Here is a 21862-nt window from a genome sequence, read left to right as displayed (position 1 = left end):
GAGTACATTTACATGGACACCAATAATCCGATTTTAGTACGATTAAGACAATACTCTGATTAAGAGTCTCCCATGTAAACAGGGATTTTTGATAATTTTTTGATAATTTTTGATAATCTGATTAAGGTCATAATTGAACTAAACAGAAATGGAATTGGAATGGAACTAAACAGAAATGGAATTAAGACTTGTGGAGTATACCTATTTTAGTTGCATTATTGAAATGCACTACAGACATGGAAACACCACAATCAAACTATTAGTGTCATGTAGAACATCATTTTCGCTGCATTTTGTGACGAGATAGTACATCCACACGGTTGTTTGACACTATACTCTGCACCTTCTGAGTCAGTGAAGCGCCACAGACTCCCGCATCACAAAACGCGGAGGGTTTTTTACCATACTGCATACAGTATCAAATTCCAATAAAACAACACTCTTTCAGCAGTTCATACCCGCATCCAATATTTCATTTGTCACGCGGGGGCATGCATGAAATGTTCCTGAATAAAAAGTGAAAGTTCCAAAATGCAGTTATACTCGACACATAAAAACTAAACTGAAATGGCACAGTTTAAATGAGTTGAAATAATGCAAATCAAATGTGTGTAGATGTGTGTCAGATGTAAATCAAGTTACATACATTTATTTTATTTTTTTTGAGAGTATAAATGATGAATCAAACGTAAACCTTGTTGTAAGTTAATTTGTGTGTTCGCATCTGCCTGGATTTATAATTGAATATGAAAGTTTTAGCTGAATTTTTCCCAACAAATGTTCAATCTTCACAGGTCAAGTGACGTTTTTCAAAGCCACATTGACGTAATTCCGGTTTTCTTCGTTTACATGTTTTGATCTGAATGTTCTCGACAGGGCTAATGAGCATTACCAGTTGTTGTTTCTTTTTCCCTCTACAGCTGAAGTTGTGGAAGCATATTTATGGATTATGACAGTGTAGCACCCGAGGCGCTTTTATTTGTTGGGCCGCTGTCTAAAAGCTTGAGCACTCATTGGGATTTCAGAGGCGGCAACTCGCCGACAGAGTTTATTTCAGGAAGACAAATCAATAGTACGCTTTTGCTTACTTTCTCTCCACTATGTATTGGCAAGCTTACAACTGTGTGATACAGCTCAGCTCTCCTTCAGGGCTGGGTCAATGACATTTCATGCCTATTTTTTGTCTTATCAGTTTATGGAAAAATATGATTGATTTTATACCAACAATAAAAGTGTAGCAACTCTGTTTTTTCAGCTACTATTTGTATAAACACAATTTTCCTCCAGGTAGCATAGTTAAACTATGGTTAGTGTAGCACAACCATGGTTAAGTCGGTAACCGTAATTTTTTAATTACTTAAAATGAATAGATATTCTTTGAGGTGATATGAAGTCAGACTATTAAAGTGATTGCAATATATATCTTGATATTGCAATATTACAACAAATAAAACAAACAAACAAAAACATTTGAATCCTTTAAAAGCCTTTTAGTATGGTCAGATGGAAAAAAAACTATTAAATTGTTATTTTAACAATTTTTAACATAATTACTGAAATATAATTAACATAATATCAATATAAGATATGTGGATCTAAATGAATTTAATTTATTTTGGAAACATAAAGTAAACATTAAGGTGGCACAACTGTCCATTTCATTTTTATGTCTAATAACTGATTATCTGTATCTGAAACACTGCATGAAAAACTCTTTTTGCATAATCAATCGTTTGAGCTTTTAATGAAAATTCACATTGCGTTTCGAATATAAAATGTTTTGTGAATATGTGGCATGACATTACTTTTGAGGACATAAAATCAAAACAGTCAAAACAGTTTTTCTTATGACGAAAAAAAAATACAAATTCTAAATAATAAATAGTTTGGCATAATCTTTTCTAATAATAAAACATAAAGCTTAGCAATTCCAGCGCTATGGATGTGACATTTGCTGTAAAACATTCACAGACAATGCACATTAAAAACATCTGTTTATATTTTCCCCAAACATGAACCACAGAGTTAGAAATCAGAAACAAAATCAATCCATAAACATGTGTTATACTTTAATTCAGAAAATAAACACGGATGTGACCAAAACACTATGCAAATTTACAGTTACAACATCACTTTGTAGAAATTCTGTGAATTAAACCGCACAAGTCAAAAGAACATTTGCAATATTTTGTTTTTCTACGATATGATTATACTTTCAAAAGATAGCTATTTAAAAAAGAACTCACAATTTTACATTCAGTGATTTCATAGGGGAGTGCATGCGCATAAAATATACCCAATCATGCAAAAATACACAAAATAATGTCATTTAAAGCACAGATGAAAACTAAATATAAAATTTTACATAAAAAATAAAATAAACAACACCATTTTTGGTGGAGTCTAACCAAATGTAATCAAATGTAAAATACAGGGTCTTTTTTTTATAATTCATATATTTTTTCTTCAAATTTATATAATTTGCATACTTTGTCTTCTATTTATTTACATGTAACCAAATCAATTGAGTCAAATCTAATTGTTAAAGCATAAAACTTTATCTCTTGTGTCTAAATGGTTAAAATTAACTTGAAATCTCTTGAGATCCTGCGACCATTGCTGATTCGCACATCGCAACATCAACACTGGAATGATATATTGTGCAGCCCTACTGTAGAACATAAAAATATTTATATTATTTTTTATATTTTTGCATTTGTCCATAACAGATGTGAAATTGGCAATTTTTTGGTAATGTTATTTTATTTGTGGTAAATCAAATGAATCAGTATGAAAACATTGACAGGGACATTTCAGTGCTGTAAAATACAAACCTACACAAAACAAACGTAAACAAGGTCTCAATATATTGGTGAAAACAATACTTTTCTCATTGCAAGGTTGACATTTGCATGGAATTGCTCAGGTATGAATGGGTTTGTGAATGCATTGGTACATTTTTTAAACATCAGATAAATAGTAAATGTCATGTGGTGTTACTCTCAAAAATAATTAGAAAAACTATTTTAAAATAATGTTCTACATATTTGTTTTGTGAAAATAACAGACGTTTATACAGTTGACATCAGAATTATTAGCCCCCTTTATTTTTGACATTTATTTTATATTAGCACGTATTTTTAAATATTTCCCATATGATGTTTAACAAAGCAAGGGAATTTTCACATTATTTCTGATAATATTTTTTTCTTCTGGAGAAAGTCTTATTTGTTTTATTTCAGCTAGAATAAAAGCAGTTTTTTTAATTTTTATTAAACATTTTAGGGTCAAAATTATTAGCCCCTTTAAGCTATATATTTTCGATAGTCTTCAGAACAAACCATCGTTATGCAATAACTTGCCTAATTACCCTAACCTGCCTAGTTAACCTAATTAACCTAGTTAAGCCTTTACATGTCACTTTAAGCTGTATAGAAGCGTCTTGAAAAATATCTAATCAAATATTATTTACTGTCATCATGGCAAAGAGAAAGTAAATCAGTTATTAGAGATAAGTTATTAAAACAATTATGTTTAGAAATGTGTTAAAAACTCTTCTCCCTGTTAAACTGGGGAAAAAAAAAAAAACAATGGGTCTAATAGTTCTGACTTTAACTCTATAATTTGTTTTAAGTAATTAAATCTGATATTTCAGTTGACCCAACCATCGGATGAGCTTTGCATGTTCAATGGCACCTGTGGGAGGAGGATGTGTGGCTCTTTGATGACACTGGGCATCATGAAGTGACAGAGGATGCTAGTCACCATTCATCCTCCTCAATGTCTGAGTCTCCCAGCTGTCAAACCCAACCTGGCCCCTTCTCAGTCACTACCGGGCACCACCGCTTCCCCTAAATCTCCCAATCCTCAGAGAAAACCCTCGCTATACCCACGACAGGCCAAAGAGGCTCCTTTCTCTACCTCAATGGACAGAGGGCAATTCATTTGAGCTTTAATGCAGAAAGATGTTGTTAACACAGATGGCCCTGGCTGGAAAGAAGTCAATCTTTTTTTTCTCCCTGTTCTAAAACCCATCCTTCCGCTATAATGTGCACATGTTGCAGACCGTCAGCTCTCAGGAGGACTCCACTTCAATACAGGACACAGGGGACTCTATTCAGACTCTCGTAAGAAAAAAAAACATCCTGTTTGGGAAAATTAAGCTGTGAAAAGTGATGAATAATAGGTTTTATGCTGCTTATACGATGAGGTTCAGCTTTTTTGTGGCTTTTACAAGTGTCTTCTCGTCATGCATTCCTTTTTAACAATCAGAATATTTGTCACTTTATGAAGCTCATTAATTTATTAAATTTGTCATGTGATGATGTGCAGAGAAGAAAAGCAAACAGTAATGCTTAAAGGAACATAACTTTTCTAAAAATAGGCTCTTTTTGTAAGTTCACTAAAGTTAAACAGTTGAGTTTCAACATTTTTCAGCTCATCTTCAGGTCTGACGGAGGTACTTTAGTACTTTAGCTTAGCATAAATCATTCAATCGGATTAGACCATTAGCATCTGATTAAGAACATTTTAAAAAAGGAGTTCAGAAAGTGCATGATTTTGATCCCCCAGTTTAAAGTGCACCATCCACGTTTATTTATCCATAAATAAACCCTTATTTATCAGGGGTCGCCACAGCTGAATGAACCACCAATTTTTCCACACACACTCATACACTACAGACAGTTTAGTTAATTCAATTTACCTACAGCGCATGTCTTTGAACTGTGGGGAAACCGGAATACCTAGAGAAAACCCACGCCAACATTTAGATAACATGCAAACTACACAGAAATGTCAACTGACCCAAGCGGGACTCGAACCAGCGACCTTCTTGCTGTGAGGCAACTGTATGGCCTATTGTCAGTGCAGATTCCATGTGGGCCTGATCACTGCAATCAATTACGAATACAATAATAATAACAAAAATAATACGAAATCGTCGATTTCAAGAAACCACATCAAGTACACACAACCCTTCGAGGTAAAAACAGCACATTTTAGTCTTTTTACACCAAGTCTTTTTGTTCCTCCAACAAACCATGATCAACACTCATGTGAGGTGACAATGCTAAACACTGAGCCACTGTGCCACCAGCATTTCATTCATTCATTCATTCATTTTCTTTTTGGCTTAGTCCCTTTTATTAATCAGGGGTAGCCACAGTGGAATGACCAGACAACTTATCCAGCATATGTTTTTCACAGCGGATACCCTTCCACCTTCCATCACCAGTAAACACCCACACTTTCATTCCACCAACCACAATACGGACAATTTAGCTTACCCAATTCACCTGTCCTATAGCGCACCTTATATATTTTTTCGATTGTCTGCAGAAAAAAAACATTGTTATACAATAACTTGCCTAATTACCCTTACCTGTCTAGTTAACCTAATTAACCTAGTTAAGCCTTTAAATGTCACTTTAAGCTGTATAGAAGTGTCCTGAAAAATATCTAGTCAAATATTATGTGCTGTCAATATGGCAAAGATAAAATAAATCGGTTATTAGAAATTAGTTATTAAAACTATTAAGAACTATTTACTATGTTTAGAAATGTGCTGAAAAAATCTGCTCTCCGTTAAACAGAAATTGTGGAAAAAAAAAAATAAACAGGGAGGCTAATAATTCAGGGGGCTAATAATTCTGATTTCAACTAATTCCAAACAAATTTTATAGCGTTGCCTTTACCAAACCCGTCCAGTCAATTGCAATGCTCATTTTGATTTGCTTTTTTAGTCAACCGTAATTTTTCGATGTTGTTTTAACTTTGAACTTCACGTCTCTGCGTGTTTCACTTTGTGGCCCTGATTTGACAAGGGGGCAGAGTCAAGAGTACTTGGCTATTTACGGCAGGCCTAGACCTACTGGGCTGTAAGACTGCCTCAGTGATACTGTGTCTCCTGGTGATGACATCGCTAAAACAGAGACACAAGTATAGATTTTTTTTATTTTATAAGCTCTTAACACCATAGATCAGTGGTCTCAAACTCAATTCCTGGAGGGCCGCAGCTCTGCAGATTTTAGCTCCAACAACCTCCAACTCGCACCTGCTTAATAGTCTATAGTAGTCTTGAACACTTTGGTTGGATCAGCTGTGTTTGATTAGGGTTGGAGCAAAACTGTGCAGAGCTGCGGCACTCCAGGAATTAAGTTTGAGACCAATGCCATAAATGACACTAGGTTGTTTACCAACACTGCTCAGGTATTTCAAACTTCCCTGACCTCTAAATGGAGAGCTGAGAGTATTTCAGGCGCTGTTATACTACAGAACTACACAGAATAGGGCTTAAATTAGAATATGTCATGTGCATTGAGACTATTTACACAAGACACTGAACAAACAATGCTACATTTTGAACAAAACTAATAACCGCTATCTCACAAAGCACCAACTGAAAAGCTCCAGGAGTTTATTTGACAGGACTTGTCTAACTAGTTTAAACCAATGCTTCCCGACATAAAGGGTGCTCTTGTGTGTGCATTCGGAGATGTTAGCCCATATTATGAGAACTTCTATTGTGTGATGGCGGTGAACCAAGCGCCCTCAGTTCAAGGTTCGTCTATTCTGCATTAGCGTCGCGGTCATGTGACTTGAGCTGATTGCCGGAGTGATAAACCCTGAGGGTCGGCCTCTCCTGACCCTGCTGGAGCTGATTAGGTCTTCTGAGATAAACCTCTTCCTCCTGCATTCCTCCTTTAGCGGAAACACACTCCATTTACTACTCAAATAAACCACCACTGGGGGAAAGTCAAGCTTGTGCCATGAATGGGATAAATCCAAGTGAATCATGCTTGATTGAGATGATTCAGGGCTTAATGTGAAACTAAGGTTTTATATAGGCGTGTATATAGCGTGAGACTCAACCTGGAAGTAGCTGGAAGCCATTTTTAATAATGCTTAAAATGCAGCAGATCATGATTCATAGCTGGGTTTTGTTGTGCAAGAGCATTTAACCAAAATTTTGGCAAAATTTCCTAAAGCCACGACAGGTCTGAACTGATCACTGTAATAACGGATGGAATAGCTGTGAGTGTGTACTGTACACAACAATAAAAATGAGCATACACGCTTATCACGCAATGTCAACAAAGCACAAATTTATCCAAACACACTGCAACGTGAGCTTGGGATTTTGATCACGCTGCAAAATCCATGTTCTTACTCAGAGACTTGCTTAAAACTGACTTGTTTTTTTCTGATTTATTTTTATAACTTAGCTAGAAAGTACTTCTTGATTTAAGAAAGTTTAAATATTTAAACTAAACAATGAAAGTAAAAAATAATTTTTTGCACTGCATCAAAATATGCCTAATTGTTTAATGTCACAGACTTTTAATTTCAAATAGCCAGCATCAGCGTTTACGGTGAACTGTCTTTCCATTATAAAATTGCCACATTTAAGATCTGATTTCTTTAAAAATCAGCGATCTTCACTGCAAGATATATATATATATATATATATATATATATATGATATAAAGTGAGTCTCAAACCGGACAAGAAGCACTGTGTTAAATTCCATTTCGCCCCGCTGTGTCTTTAAAATACGACAGTTTGTTTAACCCCTGTATTTACAATGGAGTTTCTGTGCATGTCTGCTGATCCTGACGGCGTTAGCGCTTACACAGTCTTTCATCTCATTATAAGTTTAAACAACTAAATAAATGCTTAAGGCCCAGTTTACACTACTACATTTTAGTTTTAAAACAGCGTTTTTGGAATGAAAACGATCCGCGTCCACACTGGCTTTTACTTAGCGCTTCTGAATATCTCCCTTTCTACACTACACTGCTGAAGACGTAAATCATGTGACCACACACACACTCTGGCATGCACTGAGAGCTGTGCACATCAGACAGCTCATCAAGGATCTACCGATAGCGTAATCTCACTATATTTGTTAAATGTGATATTTAATTCTAATGACATATTCCCCGACTTTGGTCTTTTAAATCTATTACTTGTTCTCGGGTAACGTGTTGTGGCTGAGCGCAAAGATAAATTAATATATTAATTAATGTAACCACGTACACTGATTCTGCACATTTGACTGATTGCTTTTATTCATATCCTATATTGTATAAAATTATTGTACGTTTTACTTTTATATTGGCCATTACTGATTATTAAAACTGATATTTAGCAAAAGAGAGAGTATGTTTCGTATTTTCAATGGAAATGAAAGGAGGCTGTTATGGTATAGGTTCCGTTTTGTTATAAAAATCCATACAGTAAAGATGACGATCATATAAATATGCTGCTACACGATGCCTCAACATTTTTAATGTCTGTTAAGTTGCTAATATTAAAATGAAAACAGGCAGTTCCTTATATCACATTTTCATTTTATTGTTAAGAAAGTGTACACTGCTCCCTTTAAAGATTTAACCAAAGTATTTCGGGAGTTTGTTTACCATCTCAAACTTGCAAAATCTGAACTTACAAAGAGAGGATGCAGGACTGAACTGTGTGTAGGCTAATTAATATTGAGGAAAAGCCCAAATCAGATAGGTGAACGTCTGCAGCCCTGCCTCTGTTTTCAGATATCTCCGTTTTTTCCCCATCCACACTGACACTGAGCAGCAGCGTTTTAAAATGAAAATGGCCTCTTGAGCGTTTTCAAAACGCTTTGTTTTTGGCCCTCGAAAACTCTGTAGTGTGGACAGAAGGCATAACCGTAACAAAACTTATGTGTTTTAAAAACTTGTGTGCATTAGTGTAAACGGGGCCTAAGTCTATTTAACTGAATGTATTGTAATTACATCACAATGTCAATTGAGATTTAGCAATAATCTATGATTGGCATCCACATCTTGTCAGTGAAGCGTGATGTAAATCTCTTCTAAATGCCAGAGGACGCTCCTACATGAAACTCCAAATATGTCATGTAAAGAAGTAAAATATGCAAAGAAGAAAGCCAGGAAATCCCTGTTGACCTTATTCTTTTACATTTGAGCGTCCTCAACCTTAGGAGGTTGTTGCTAGATGGGATACAGCTGCAGCCAGAAGTTATTCATTCATTTATTCATTTTCTTTTGGTTTAGTCCCTTTAATAATCTGGAGTCACCACAGCAGAATGCACTGCCAATTTATTCAGCGTATGTTTAACGCAGTGGCTGCCCTTCCAGGTGCAACCCATCACTGGGAAACATCCATAGACACTCATTCACACACATACACAATGGACAATTTAACCTACCCAGTTCAACTAAACCACATGTCTTTGAACTTGTGGGGAACCGGAGCACCCGGAGGACACCCACACCAACACAGAGAGAACATGCAAATAAACGGATAATTTATTATATTTGTTAGTTGATTATATAGTTAATTGATTAGATTTGTTATTAAATTATCTATTAATTATATTTAATTAATGTCAACCCTTACTCCAGCCCTAAACCCAATCCTCACAGTAATGAATAAAAAATATGAATTATTGTTGTACAGAGTCACAAAAAAGATGCTGTACTGATGTGAGTATCCTCTGCTGTATCCCATAGACTTTACTGCCATTGGAATCTTATTGGCTCAAGATTTCCTGTCCCGTTTTACTTCTAATGATTTTTAGTCATACAAAACAGCTTGTTTTTGTTGCTTCATGTCTCAAAATTATATTTTATTATTATGTTTTTTATTTAATTTAAATAAAAGTAAAACTGCATAAGAAAGTATGAGAAAGTAAGTGAATCGAGGGTTCAGATTTCAATTTATCTTAAAAAAAGGACAGATAAGAGTGCTAACAGTTTATGCGAGAATCAAAACAGAAGGGCGAAACTGCCAACAGAAACACACAGTGACGCACAATGTTTGTTTTTAGACTGGTTATACTCAGGTAAACAATGCACAGAAGTAATACAATACACTTTTGTTAATTCTTCCGTCACAGCCTAAGTTGAATGTATATGAAGCTTATAATATGCCAAAGCAATCCGAGTTTAAATTGTGTTCAGTTGAATTATTGACAATTGTCATTTAATAAATCTGAATTTTTACATGCCGTAAATTGTTTTGAATTTTTTATTTGAAATTGAATTTCATAACTTGAATATTGAACATTTTTGAGCATTTTCAAATTTCTGATTTTTTGTGTTTAGAATTGACAGACTGCAGATGGGTTTGTAAAAATACAGTTTCAAGTTTTCAAGATGAAGAAATTCAGATATCAAATTTAATATCCTAAAATTCACAACCAGAAATTCAGATTCAGCAGAAAGTAGGTCAGGGGTGATCAACAAGGAAAAATATATGATCACCAAAAGGTCCAACTAAGCATTTTGGCCAGTCACTGAGCTGCGTGAGTTTACTGGTGATTTCAAATTCAAAACGTTTTTTACAGCATATAAAAAAATCAGATTTATTAAAATTACAATTGTTAATTATTCAAATTACCACAATTCAAATTCAGATTGTTTTGGCATATCATTAGCGTCATAAATGTACAAGTGGCTATGAGAGCAGAACTGAAAGCTGTTGCTCTTTTCACGGGTTTCTGTTGTTTCCTTTATTATTGATATGTAAACTGCCCAAATGTCTGTCACAATATTATATCAGAAGATCAAAAAAAGCTCATACACACATACCCAAACATAAATAATGCCAAAAATTAGGAAAGTAGTCGAATGTTTACAAAAGAGACAGATTTAATGCCATTCACAGAATCATTCCAGTGCAACATTTACATTGTTTTGCTGTCTGTAAACATGCTTGCATTACTCTCACGTCAGTCTTTTGCAGTGGCACGCACATAACTGCCGTGTTTTTTTTAAGATTCCAAGTTAAAAGATTTTCAACTTTTACACGCAGCGTCTCTCAGTTCCAAAGCAGTGGACCAATCAGAAGAACTCAGAGGCAGGACAAGTGCTGCAAGCTTCTGTTTAAAGCAGCAAGTTGGCATGACAACTGTTTTATTTGACGGCAACATACCAGAGGAGGCACTTTTTTTCAGCAGGTGTAAACAGGAATGCGTCCCCATTCGCACATGTGATTTGATCCAAGCAAAATTCTCATAATTACACATAAATGAGTCCACCTAGTGATTCCTGGCCTACTGTCTGCAACCAATAGGTTTAAATAAACAACTGTAAATAAAAACTAAATATAATAATTACATTTGAATGAGAATCACTTTAAAAGTCAACTTTTCTAAGCAAGTCATGGGTAACACTTCATCCTCTAGAGCAAGGGTTTACAAACTTTTCAGCTCGCGAACCCCAAAATAACAATTCCAGTAACCCACACTATCCTCGGAGGTGGTTATACAAACAATAGTGCACATACACCAATAGGGACTACATAAACAAGCTTATTGACAACACGAAAAAGTGCAGTAGTTTAACAACCAAATAATTTTGTATATTCAATATTCGTTTGTTCAATGTAATATTAACTTCACTTAATGAGAATGGAGGGCACAATCTTTACTGCACAAGACTATTCGTGGATTAATTTTGGAGACTTGGAGATCGTCCTCTATGTTCAGTCGTGGCCTTTATTTTTAATGTACGTGAGTGCCGTAAAGGTGTCAAGGTTTAACATTGTGCTGTAAAATCAATCTGCTGCAACTAACACTATTGCTGTGTCATTAATCTAGTGTAATAACCCCAGGGGTTGCAATCCAGTGAGATCCAAAAAGAATTGAAAGGCTGATGGCTTTTTATTTGCATGTTGTTTTTTTATTGTAACTATTATTCATTCATTCATTTTCTTTTCGGCTTAGTCCCTCCACTAATCTGGGGTCGCCATGCACAGCAGAACAAACGGCCAACGTTTCCGGCACATCTTGCATGCAGCGGATGCCCCTCCAGCTAAGAATGTAACTATTGAAAACAATTTTTATCTTCTCTAGGTTATGGATAAAATATGGTACTTCTAATAGTTTAATAACATATATGATATGTTTGAAAATCACCAAGTAACCATTGTCTCATGGTACCACTTTGGGAACCACTCCTCTAGAGTTGCTCAATGAATCAGTTGAAGCAGTTTACAAAACTGGTTTGATTCTTCAAAAATATCAAGTTAAATAGTAGTTGAAGAGTTAAACCTCTAAATGCCGCCTGAAATTAAAACAAAATCTGTCTAAAATTCACTTTAAAGACAATGAAAGACCCTATTCTTTACCATAGTAAATGTACTGAACCTGAAGCCTAAGGAAAAATGCCCATTTAAAAACAAAATTTCAGACAGCACTTAGAGGTTTTTGCAACTGAATTCCTTGGTCCCTATCATACACCCCGCGCAAGATGTGTTTTGGTGATTTGTTGCTCTTTTCAGACCAGAGCAACCCTAATTTACACATTTTGCGCCTTGTTGTTTGAAAAGCAAGTTCATTTGCACCACTTTGTGGACTCATGGGTGTGCTGGTCTATAAAGGAGGTGTGTTAAGGCGCATTATTGGTGCATTGCTATTTTGAGAAACTGAAATAGACTGCGCCATTGACCAAGTAAAAAGTCCAGTGCAGAGTGCATTAGTTATGTGCCTTTGCAGGTTCAAAGCGTAATACACACAAGATGTACAGAAATACACAAATATCTTTACATATAAAAAAAATGAAGGATTAAAATGTTACAAAAATTATTATTTACTATGTAGATATAAAAAAAACACTACCTCCATGCCTTCTTCATTTTGGGGGGCTTTTTCTGTTTATTTATGACTATTTTTATTATAATGTTATTATTATTATTCGCAGTATTATTTATTATATGCATATTTATATTTGCATTAATAAAACAAGTGTAGATTTGTCTACCTGTCAGGTTTTGGAGACCACCATCACCATAATAATAGCAAGCATGTTTGGATTTAACTGGTGGTGTGGTTTTTTGACCACACTTCGGTATTATTGTTCATTTATTTGTTTGCTGGAAAATAGAATTGAATTTAGAAATAGCTTTGAAACAAATCTTTGCGCTTAACAAACAAAATTAATTATGTAGGCTGATGGATGTCTTTAGTGGAGTGCGTACAACACAGTTTGCTTATTCACAAAAGTAAAGGCCGAATGAAGAAGGCTTTATCCTCGCGCTGCAGAGGGTCTGTTTAACTGTTTTCTCGCTAGTGAAGCATTTTTCCATTCAGTTTTTTCACTTACAAAGTCCGTCATGTAAATAACAAATGTGCCACTGCGCAACGCAACTGACTCTTAAAGGGAATGTGAGATGAGACTCTGATTGCTTTAATGCACATTATACTCAAAAAACCCATAACTCATTAAGACAATAAGCACAATGCTGTGAGACCATGCGCCAGGGCGTAAGCCATATTTTTCCGTCCTAAAAATACCAAAAGTAGATTCGGACACGCCTTTAATGCTTTTGCGCCCTGCGCTTTAGACTTTGCACCCAGATCATTCAAATAGAGCACTTTTGACTTCTTTAATGCATATTTAGGAAACACCAAATATGCATCTTTAAAATCATTATTACAGAAGCTATCATGAAAAAACATTTAAGCTCTAAAACCAACCATATAAACATAAATTTGTCAAAATGTGTAGGAGTGCTGGTCTGTGTGTAGAAGGTTAGGCGCAGAAACCACAAAACAGACAGAGCTTTATCTGGTGTTCCAAAAGTCACTCATTAGCTGCTGACAAAAGTCGACAGAAAAAGTTACTTATAAAGAAAAGTAGATCGCCTTCTTCACACTGACACGCTAATGACCTGATGACTCATGAGCATTCATCTGCTTTCTGTTAGTCTTACACCATACATTCTGTAATAGTATGATCCCAAGCAATTTAGAAAACACAAACTGAGCTAAGCTTCACGTTCAAGACGACTCTTTCTCCTATGTAGGCGTGAGAGGAAAGAGGTTTCCTGAGAATAGAACAAACATAAACACTTGTAGCCTTAGGCAAAATGAATCATGTGCTTCCTTCTTCCTCCCTCCATCCCAAAAAAAAACATTGACGATGACTTTCTGTGTATGCCAATACTGCCGGATCACAGCAAAATGCAAACTCTCTCTTATCTTTTACCAGAGCACCAGCATCTTCTGTTTATATTCCACAACATGCAGACAGGAAAAAAACAAAACCTGTTTGGATATGTGGAAAACCTAGATAAGATCTGTCTGACTCACAGCGTGTGCCTTTGTTGCAGCCGTTTGGTGTTGCATTGATCATGTATGTTTTAAAAAATCAATTCATGCTCTAAAGTTTCATGCTGCGTCCGGGTATCAGTGTTGGCATGATACAATAATCTGTCAGCTTTCTAAATATAAACAGTGACTTTTTTTGATGTGCAACATTTAAGAAGGCATAATGCAATCTAATGAGTGACAATGTGTAACTAATGTGTGTACAGTTATAACGTATTAAACTGCAAACCCTTCAGGCAATATCCAAGTATAACACACACACACAATGTTTTACTCAGCAAGGATGCATATGATTATATTTATGAATCATGATGTTGGCGGGAACATATTAAGCAGCGCAACTGTTTATTATAAGCAATAAGCAATAACCAAAAGTCATTATTTCTGGGGTTTTTTAAATACAAATTCTAATGTCTGCTTCATAATAAACCTTTTTCCATTGTTATGTAGATTTTATATTTATAAACGTAAACATTTCTAATTGCAAACCTATTTTTTAGCGTTTATGCAAGAGATTGAAAAATTACTTGCTTTCAATTTTAAAGCACTCAGTTTGCATGACCTTAAATAAATATTATCTATTAAATTGCTGTTGCCTTTTTTTATTTTGCCCTCTTCACTTTCAATTTCTTTATATTATATCTATCCTCAGGTCAGATCACCTATTGATATTGCTTTGTTTTAATTTCTTTTGTTATTTTTGCTCCTATTTTTTAAATTATTGATACCATTGTAAATAATGTAATGATTATTATTGTAAATGGTGTGTACCAACTGTATCAGTATGCTACTAGTGCTGGGCGATTCATCGAAAAGTAATCAAAATCTACAATCAGAACCTATATTTGTTCAAATTTTTCCAGGTTGTTTTTGTCAATTACTTTCCCTATCACGTGAGGAGTCACGTGACCCCGCTTTGTTAAGCCTCGACTATGTTTCTGCGGTCACTTTGCAGCCGCATCTGATGCTGAGCTGATGATCTTGAGCTGTTCTTTTCCCTACATTGACGATGATTGGAAGCTGTGCCAGAGATGCCTTGAGATGGCATGTTTTCCATTACATTAAAATGCTTATTTACAATAAAATATTCGTTTACAGAAGATGCACTGTTTAAAATATTAGTTACAGAATATGCAAGAGTTATTTTATTTAGAAGAGATACTGCTTATTTTCTACTTTTAATATGAAAAAACATTGAAAATATGTGATCAAGATGTGTTTTTATGTTCGTTTTAGGCAATGTGTGTTTAATTTCAGTTGTTGTTCAACATTGATGTTCAATAAATTATCATAGATAGTGGACAGTTTGTGCTTCCATCAATTATTTTAAAATCAAGCAATGCACCCTTCATTCAGAAATCTCTCACCTATATTATGTGAGCATAGTTACCAAATCTGTCAGGGAACTATGAGGCCAAGAAATTTAATACATCAATAAAATAATTTTTCATTAATCATAAACAAGCTAAAATGTTCAATTAATCAAGATTTTGATTTTAAGTCAAATCGCCCATCCCCATATGTTATACTATAAATGTAAAAAAAATGTCATTTATTCATTCATTCATTCATTAACTCATTTATTCATTCATTCATTTTCCTTCAGCTTAGTTCCTTTATTCATCGGGGTCACCACAGCGTATACAGAATATACACAGAATAAATTCATACACTCTCACATTTACACTATGGCCATATTAGTTTATTCAATTCACCTGTACCGCATGTCTTTGAACTGTGGGGGAAACCGGAGCAGCCAGAGGAAACCCACACCAACAAAGAACATGCAAACTTAACAAAGAAATGCCAACTGACCCCACCAGGACTGGAACCAGCGACCTTCTAGCTGTGAGGTGACAGTGCTAACCACTGAGCCACTGGGTCGCCAAAAGCTTTGCTTAAGAAAAATTGCCTATTTATAATAAGCGGTTATAATAATAAAAAAAAACATGGAATTAAAAATATATATTAAAAAATTGTATTGTATTCTTAACCATGTTAATGCATCCTTCCAAAACACATTTAAAGGCATATCAGATCTCACATTTTAAATGGTGATATTGTTAGTTTCTCACATGCATGTATGACTAATGATGCACCGTAAAACCCAAAAAGTTAAGGTATCTCAAACTATTTGAGGTAACCGATTGCAACAAACCATTTAAGTTCAAAAACTAATCCTAATGAGTAGTGTGAACTTCATCCATTTGAGTAAATGAAGAAATTCAAGCACAGTAAAACCCAGTAAATGAAGAGAACTCAAACCAACCGAGTACTGTAAAACGCAATAAGTTTAAAATGTTTGAGGAAACCAATTTCTACAAACCATTTGAGTTTAAAAAAACTAATCTATATGAGTACTGTGATCATACTCCATTTAAGTCTAAGTAATGTGGTATTTCATTAACTCATTACCATCAACACTGAGTTAAAATGAGTAGATTTAACTTTCGGTAAATTTTGAGTTAACTACACTCATTTCATCTGATAAAGTTGACTGTTGGGTTTTACAGTGTGTAAGTACATCATGAATGTACATCTCAGCCTTTATTCAGTTATAAAACTTTACATTATAATCACGTCTTTCTCCAGCTAATGACCTGATGATACTTCTATACATCTTTTTTTTAACTAATATGATTCACTCTTCTGGTTATAGACCAAACTGTAAAGCATTTCTGGTTTATTTCATAATCCTTCTTCTTTTTAATTTCCTTTAAGAAGCAAACAAATCCTACATACTAACTGATGTGTGTGTAATTTGCTATGTACACTACAAACAGTAAACTTACCTACCTAGCCTGTAGAGTTTTTATTATCTTCTCACATTTTCCATGCAACGTCTTGTAAAATTATCATTTTAAGCAGTTCCTATTGCAAACTTACAAATACCACAAATTAGTGCTTAGCGAATGATCCGACAGTCTCTCAGCACATCGACTCCAATAAAGGATTCCCTTCCTAATCCCACATGTGAGACAAGCCCCCCCTCAAAGAACCTTGTAGCGCCTCAGGTCAAAATGACAGACAGGGCCAAAGCTGAGGGTCTCTGCTGCCTGAATACACACACACAGAAGCTCACAAACCACACACATTTATTTTCTCACGCATTTATGTACGTATACTGGCCACACTGAAGGAAATATATGTGAAGTATTTACTCTGTTCGCCACAAGTATTTGTTTTGTCAGAATGTTAATGACAGGTATTGCTGACAAGAACTGATGTGCTAACTGTAAATGATTACAAATAACCTGAATTATGTAATCAGATAGCAAAAAACATATTAGATAATAATACATTTATTCACTCATTTTCTTTTCGGCTTTGTCCCTTTGTCAATCAGGGGTCGCCACAGCAGAATGAACTGCCAACTTATCCAGAATATAACCACAGTGTAACGGTGACGCCATAATATTACATTTTAAAATAATATTAATCAGATTACAGTTACTTTAACTGGATCACATGATTACGAGTTACTTCTGTAATGGCAGTAAATTATTTATAATTAAACCATTTGCCATTTTTTTTCTAATATAAAATCTGTTGTTTGCAATATCATTTAGCTTGAATAATCACAATGAAGATTGGCTAATCCCATGTAATTGCCATTGAATTGACTTTCCACCCATGGTTCTTTGTTTGGAGATGAAAGCTCTCAATCAGTTATACTGCGTATGGGTTTATTACGCAAGCTGTTAAACACTGCCCATGACTAACTAACAAATATTTGCAAGTCATTGATGTTTTCATGTGTAATATTATTAAATATTTGTTCTTTTGATGCAGCAGGGATTTCCAAATTAAAATACTCAATAAAAGTTCAGTAATTTTAAGTATTTTAATAATTCAACTAAACATTTGCATGTTGACAATAAATTGGATTGTTCCGCTTTATTTTAAAATCACTTAAATGCTTATTCATTCATTCATTCATTTTCTTTTCGCCTTAGTCCCTTTATTAATCAAGGGTCACCACAGCGGAATGAACCACCAACTTATCCAGCATATATTTTACAGGGAAACACCCATACACTGTCATTCACACACGTCTCATACATACACTACGGAACAATTTAGCTTAACCAACTCACTTATAGCGCATGTCTTCGCACTTGTAGGAGAAACCGGATCACCCAGAGGAAACTCACAACATTATGGGGAGAACATGCCAACTCCACACAGAAATGCCAACTGACCCAGCCGAGGTTCGAAACAGCAACCTTCTTGTTATGAGGTGATCATGCTACCCACTGCGCCACCGTGTCGCCCCTACTTAGTTGTTTATTTTAATCAAATGTTTAATGCAATTCACAACATTGAGTAAGAACCGAACATGCTTTATTTCTTTGATTTCTTTAAACCTGTGTCATAAATAAGTTATAAAGAAGTAATCCAAAATATTCAGAGGTCAGAAGTATTCTAAAAGTAATCCAAAAGTTGTCCGAATACATTAACTATAATTACGTTACCATTTCATTGTGTAATTTGTATCATTATCAGATTACTTTTTGTAAACAATGTCTCTGGAACTGTCTTCTGTTGACATCACACCAAAAACTCATAAACATAGAAGTGTAATCCTGAAGTGCATATTTTTGACAACAATATCACTAACCTTTATTACTTTAAAAAAATTGCATTTCTCTCTCAAGCACACGCATTTGCTCTTTCTGTCTGTTTTGTCTCCTGACACAACAGCAACTAACTTAATTTGCAAGATATTTGCATATTGAATATCCTTCTTGATTTCTCATTGGCTGTCAGATCAACCGAAGGCCTACGCGCCGGTATAAAAACATCAACCGTCGCGCACCAGACTGTCAAGTGCTGAAACGATGATTGACGACGCTGTTTATTATATGATGGAAACACTTCTGCGTTTTCATCCCTCGGCTCGCGTACACACTCATGCTTATGTCTATCCTTCGGTGTGTTGTTGTTATTGTTGTTGTTGCAGCAGCATCCACGGCTCATTTCCAACGCAAAACATATACGCGTTTGGCCAAACGTTGCTCTTACCTGAGAAATTCCTGCAGGCAGGTATCACAGAATCGGTGTCCACATGTGGAAACTTGGACCGGTTCCCTCATTGCTTTGCTACACAGAGGACATTGAAAGCGTCTCTTGGGCTTCTCCAGGAACTTGTAGTCAAAGCCAGGCATTGCTGCTGCTTCAGTGAGGAGCGTCTATAGGAGCTGTCGTTTGTTTTCCACCGCAATAACAAGAGTCCGCGTATTGAAAACTGATCTTCACTTGCCAACGGCACACAACCCTCGGTATTGTTTCTTCTCTCGGCTTCCTCTTTTCGAGCAACACGGCTCGGTCAGGATGACAGCTTAAACCCGGCGACGAGGCTGTCAATGCAGGCTAGAGCTCGCTGATGAACCGAGAGGACGAGAAACATCCACAGCGCCTGTCGAGGATAACACTGACAGCCTGGAGACAAAGCTCGGATCCCATCTGTTTAGGTATATAAAGCCCCACCCACTGGCCATGAGGGGGGAGGAGCCACGCTTAAACCCTAAGCAGAAAAGGGCGAGCTTATTTACAGTTTGTACAGTATTAATGCTGTCTGTGAGCCGAATAATGTGGCCAAGTAAGGGATTAATTTAATGCAATTTATTTTCAGAAGTTGTTCTTCTCGCAACGGTCGGCTGTTATAAAAACACACATAGCTTTTTTTAGGTTTGCTTGTTTATTATGATTTATGAAATCATAAATATGGTAATAACCGTAATACTCATATATGAATGAATAATATATAATAATCCGATAGTTTATGTATTAGGCTACTGTAACCTTTATTTTCAATCAAATGTTTCAATTAAACTCTGTTTAATGTGTATATTCTTTTTAAAAGTAATTATTTATTATTATTACTATATTTATGACTATTATTTAGTACACTTATGGGTACCCTTACCAGGGGTGGATTTGGTGATCTTGGCACCTTAAACAAATCCAGCCAAGGGGCCCAAAAGTTCTAAAATGCACCTTTTGTCCTTTCATTTTTGTATTATTATTTTGCTGTTTTTTTTCTTCTATCATTCCATCTCATTTTCTACATTTTATCTTAATGCAAAATAATAATAATAATAATATCATGTAAAGCTCCTTGTAAAACTTTTAAAACTATTTGTTTTCTTAAGATGAATTCACAACTAAACATAATTCATTCATTCATTTTCTTAAAAACTAAACAAAATAAATGAGCTCTTTCGTTTTCAAAACTACATTTTTACTGATTTGACTGCTCCATGATTGAAGGTGGGGGACACATTTGTGCAGATGTAATAATTACTTTAAAATTAAAATTTTTAGATCCTTACCGTACAAAATATGATAGAAAATTGGGTTATAAATAATTTATACTATCATTTATACTTCTAGGTATTTATTTGGGGCCCTCAGATTTCCTGGGGCCCTAAACAGCCGCATACTTTGCCTACTAGATAAATCCGCCCCTGACCCTTACATGCATAGGCCACATAATTATGAAATAATTTTTTTAAAAATTGTGTTTTCATTTACAAAATAATAAAAATACAATATTTAATATAAAATATTGATACAAATATATTTTTCAATTGTGTTAAATACTATATAGTTGCAACCATAATAATAATCACACCCTAAATAGAAATCTTGTATTACAGCATTTTATTATATTCATTATACTTTTTTTCTGTTCTGAAAAAGTAATAATAATAATAATTATTATTATTATTAATGTTATTTGAAAACATTTATGTGCTTAAAACCCCCTGCTCTTTATTCTCATGTGGAACAAAACAATCCTGCCTATCATCACATTTATATGACTAATATTAAATGTATATAAATATACATGCAATGTAAGGACATAATTAACAACCTAAAAATTTAATCACAAGATGTATTGACTCAGACATTCCTAAAAGTGTGCATACAAAGGCAAGAACTGAAATTCTGCTAACAAAAGATTGCAGAAAGTTAATAATAAAGCAAACGACTCCCTCTATCGGCGAGAAGCGCACGTGATGCAGAAGCAGACATTACGTCAACACAACAGCACAAAGCATGGTACTTCAGTAAGACAGTTTTATAGAGTTTCACCATTCAGTAGTTCAGTTTAATTGAAATATGGTAAAGTCTTGTCTACGATATATGTGTGTTTCATATGACAAGCACGGGCTTTACTAATGTTGCGCTGAGCATCACATATTGCACAAGAGTTACATCATAGCCTGATGGACGCAGGAGCTCTTGTGTTTCCTTGCTGTGACGATAGGAAATCATCGGAGAATAAAGCATGAGCATTGCTTTTAGATATGCTTCATGCATTCATATGTATTCATGTTCTTTTCGAGCTAGGAAATAAAACTACTATTAGTTGTTAATTTTCAATAACTAATGTACCCAAAATCATGAGGCTATTTATCACTAAAGCATGGGGGAAAAAAGAACACTGAGATGAGAACAGTCATATTGTGCTTAGTGATACTGTTATTGATTTTTTAGTTTTAGTCTTGTAATTTGAGTAAATGTGTAATTATAAACAATTTATTGTAGTATTATATAAAATATGTATACAATTTTCTACCAAGCAGAGGAATAATAATTTACAATCCAGCATAGTATTAATAGTATTAATAATAATGCTGATAATAATTATGATTATTCATTTTCTTTTTTCTTTTTGGCTTAGTCCCTTTATTCATCAGGTGTTGCCACAGCGGAATGAACCACCAACTTATCCAGCAT

The 21862-nt window shown here is 34.9% G+C and overlaps 2 protein-coding genes and 1 long non-coding RNA gene across 4 annotated transcripts in view; 2 read left to right on the top strand and 1 right to left on the bottom strand.

Annotated features, from left to right (window-relative positions):
- The window catches only part of traf4a (tnf receptor-associated factor 4a), a 76924-nt gene extending 57392 nt beyond the window's left edge, over positions 1-19532 (bottom strand). Inside the window, 1 exon segment of the mRNA NM_205762.1 lies at positions 19139-19532. Coding sequence (NP_991325.1) covers positions 19139-19281 — 143 coding nt within the window. The 5' untranslated portion in view covers positions 19282-19532.
- The window catches only part of LOC141377804 (uncharacterized), a 304437-nt gene that overhangs the window by 126362 nt on the left and 156213 nt on the right, over positions 1-21862 (top strand). Inside the window, exon 2 of the long non-coding RNA XR_012390722.1 lies at positions 5981-6158. This is a non-coding gene — a long non-coding RNA (uncharacterized lncRNA). The remainder of the gene's footprint in view (positions 1-5980; positions 6159-21862) is intronic.
- The window catches only part of rab34a (RAB34, member RAS oncogene family a), a 626412-nt gene that overhangs the window by 550244 nt on the left and 54306 nt on the right, over positions 1-21862 (top strand). The gene's annotated exons all lie outside the window — the stretch shown is intronic.

Source organism: Danio rerio, chromosome 15 (genome assembly GCF_049306965.1).
Source record: "Danio rerio strain Tuebingen ecotype United States chromosome 15, GRCz12tu, whole genome shotgun sequence".
Taxonomy (NCBI): Eukaryota; Metazoa; Chordata; class Actinopteri; order Cypriniformes; family Danionidae; genus Danio; species Danio rerio.
Note: the sequence above shows the minus strand (reverse complement) of the source record. Positions and strands in the feature narration are given on the sequence as shown.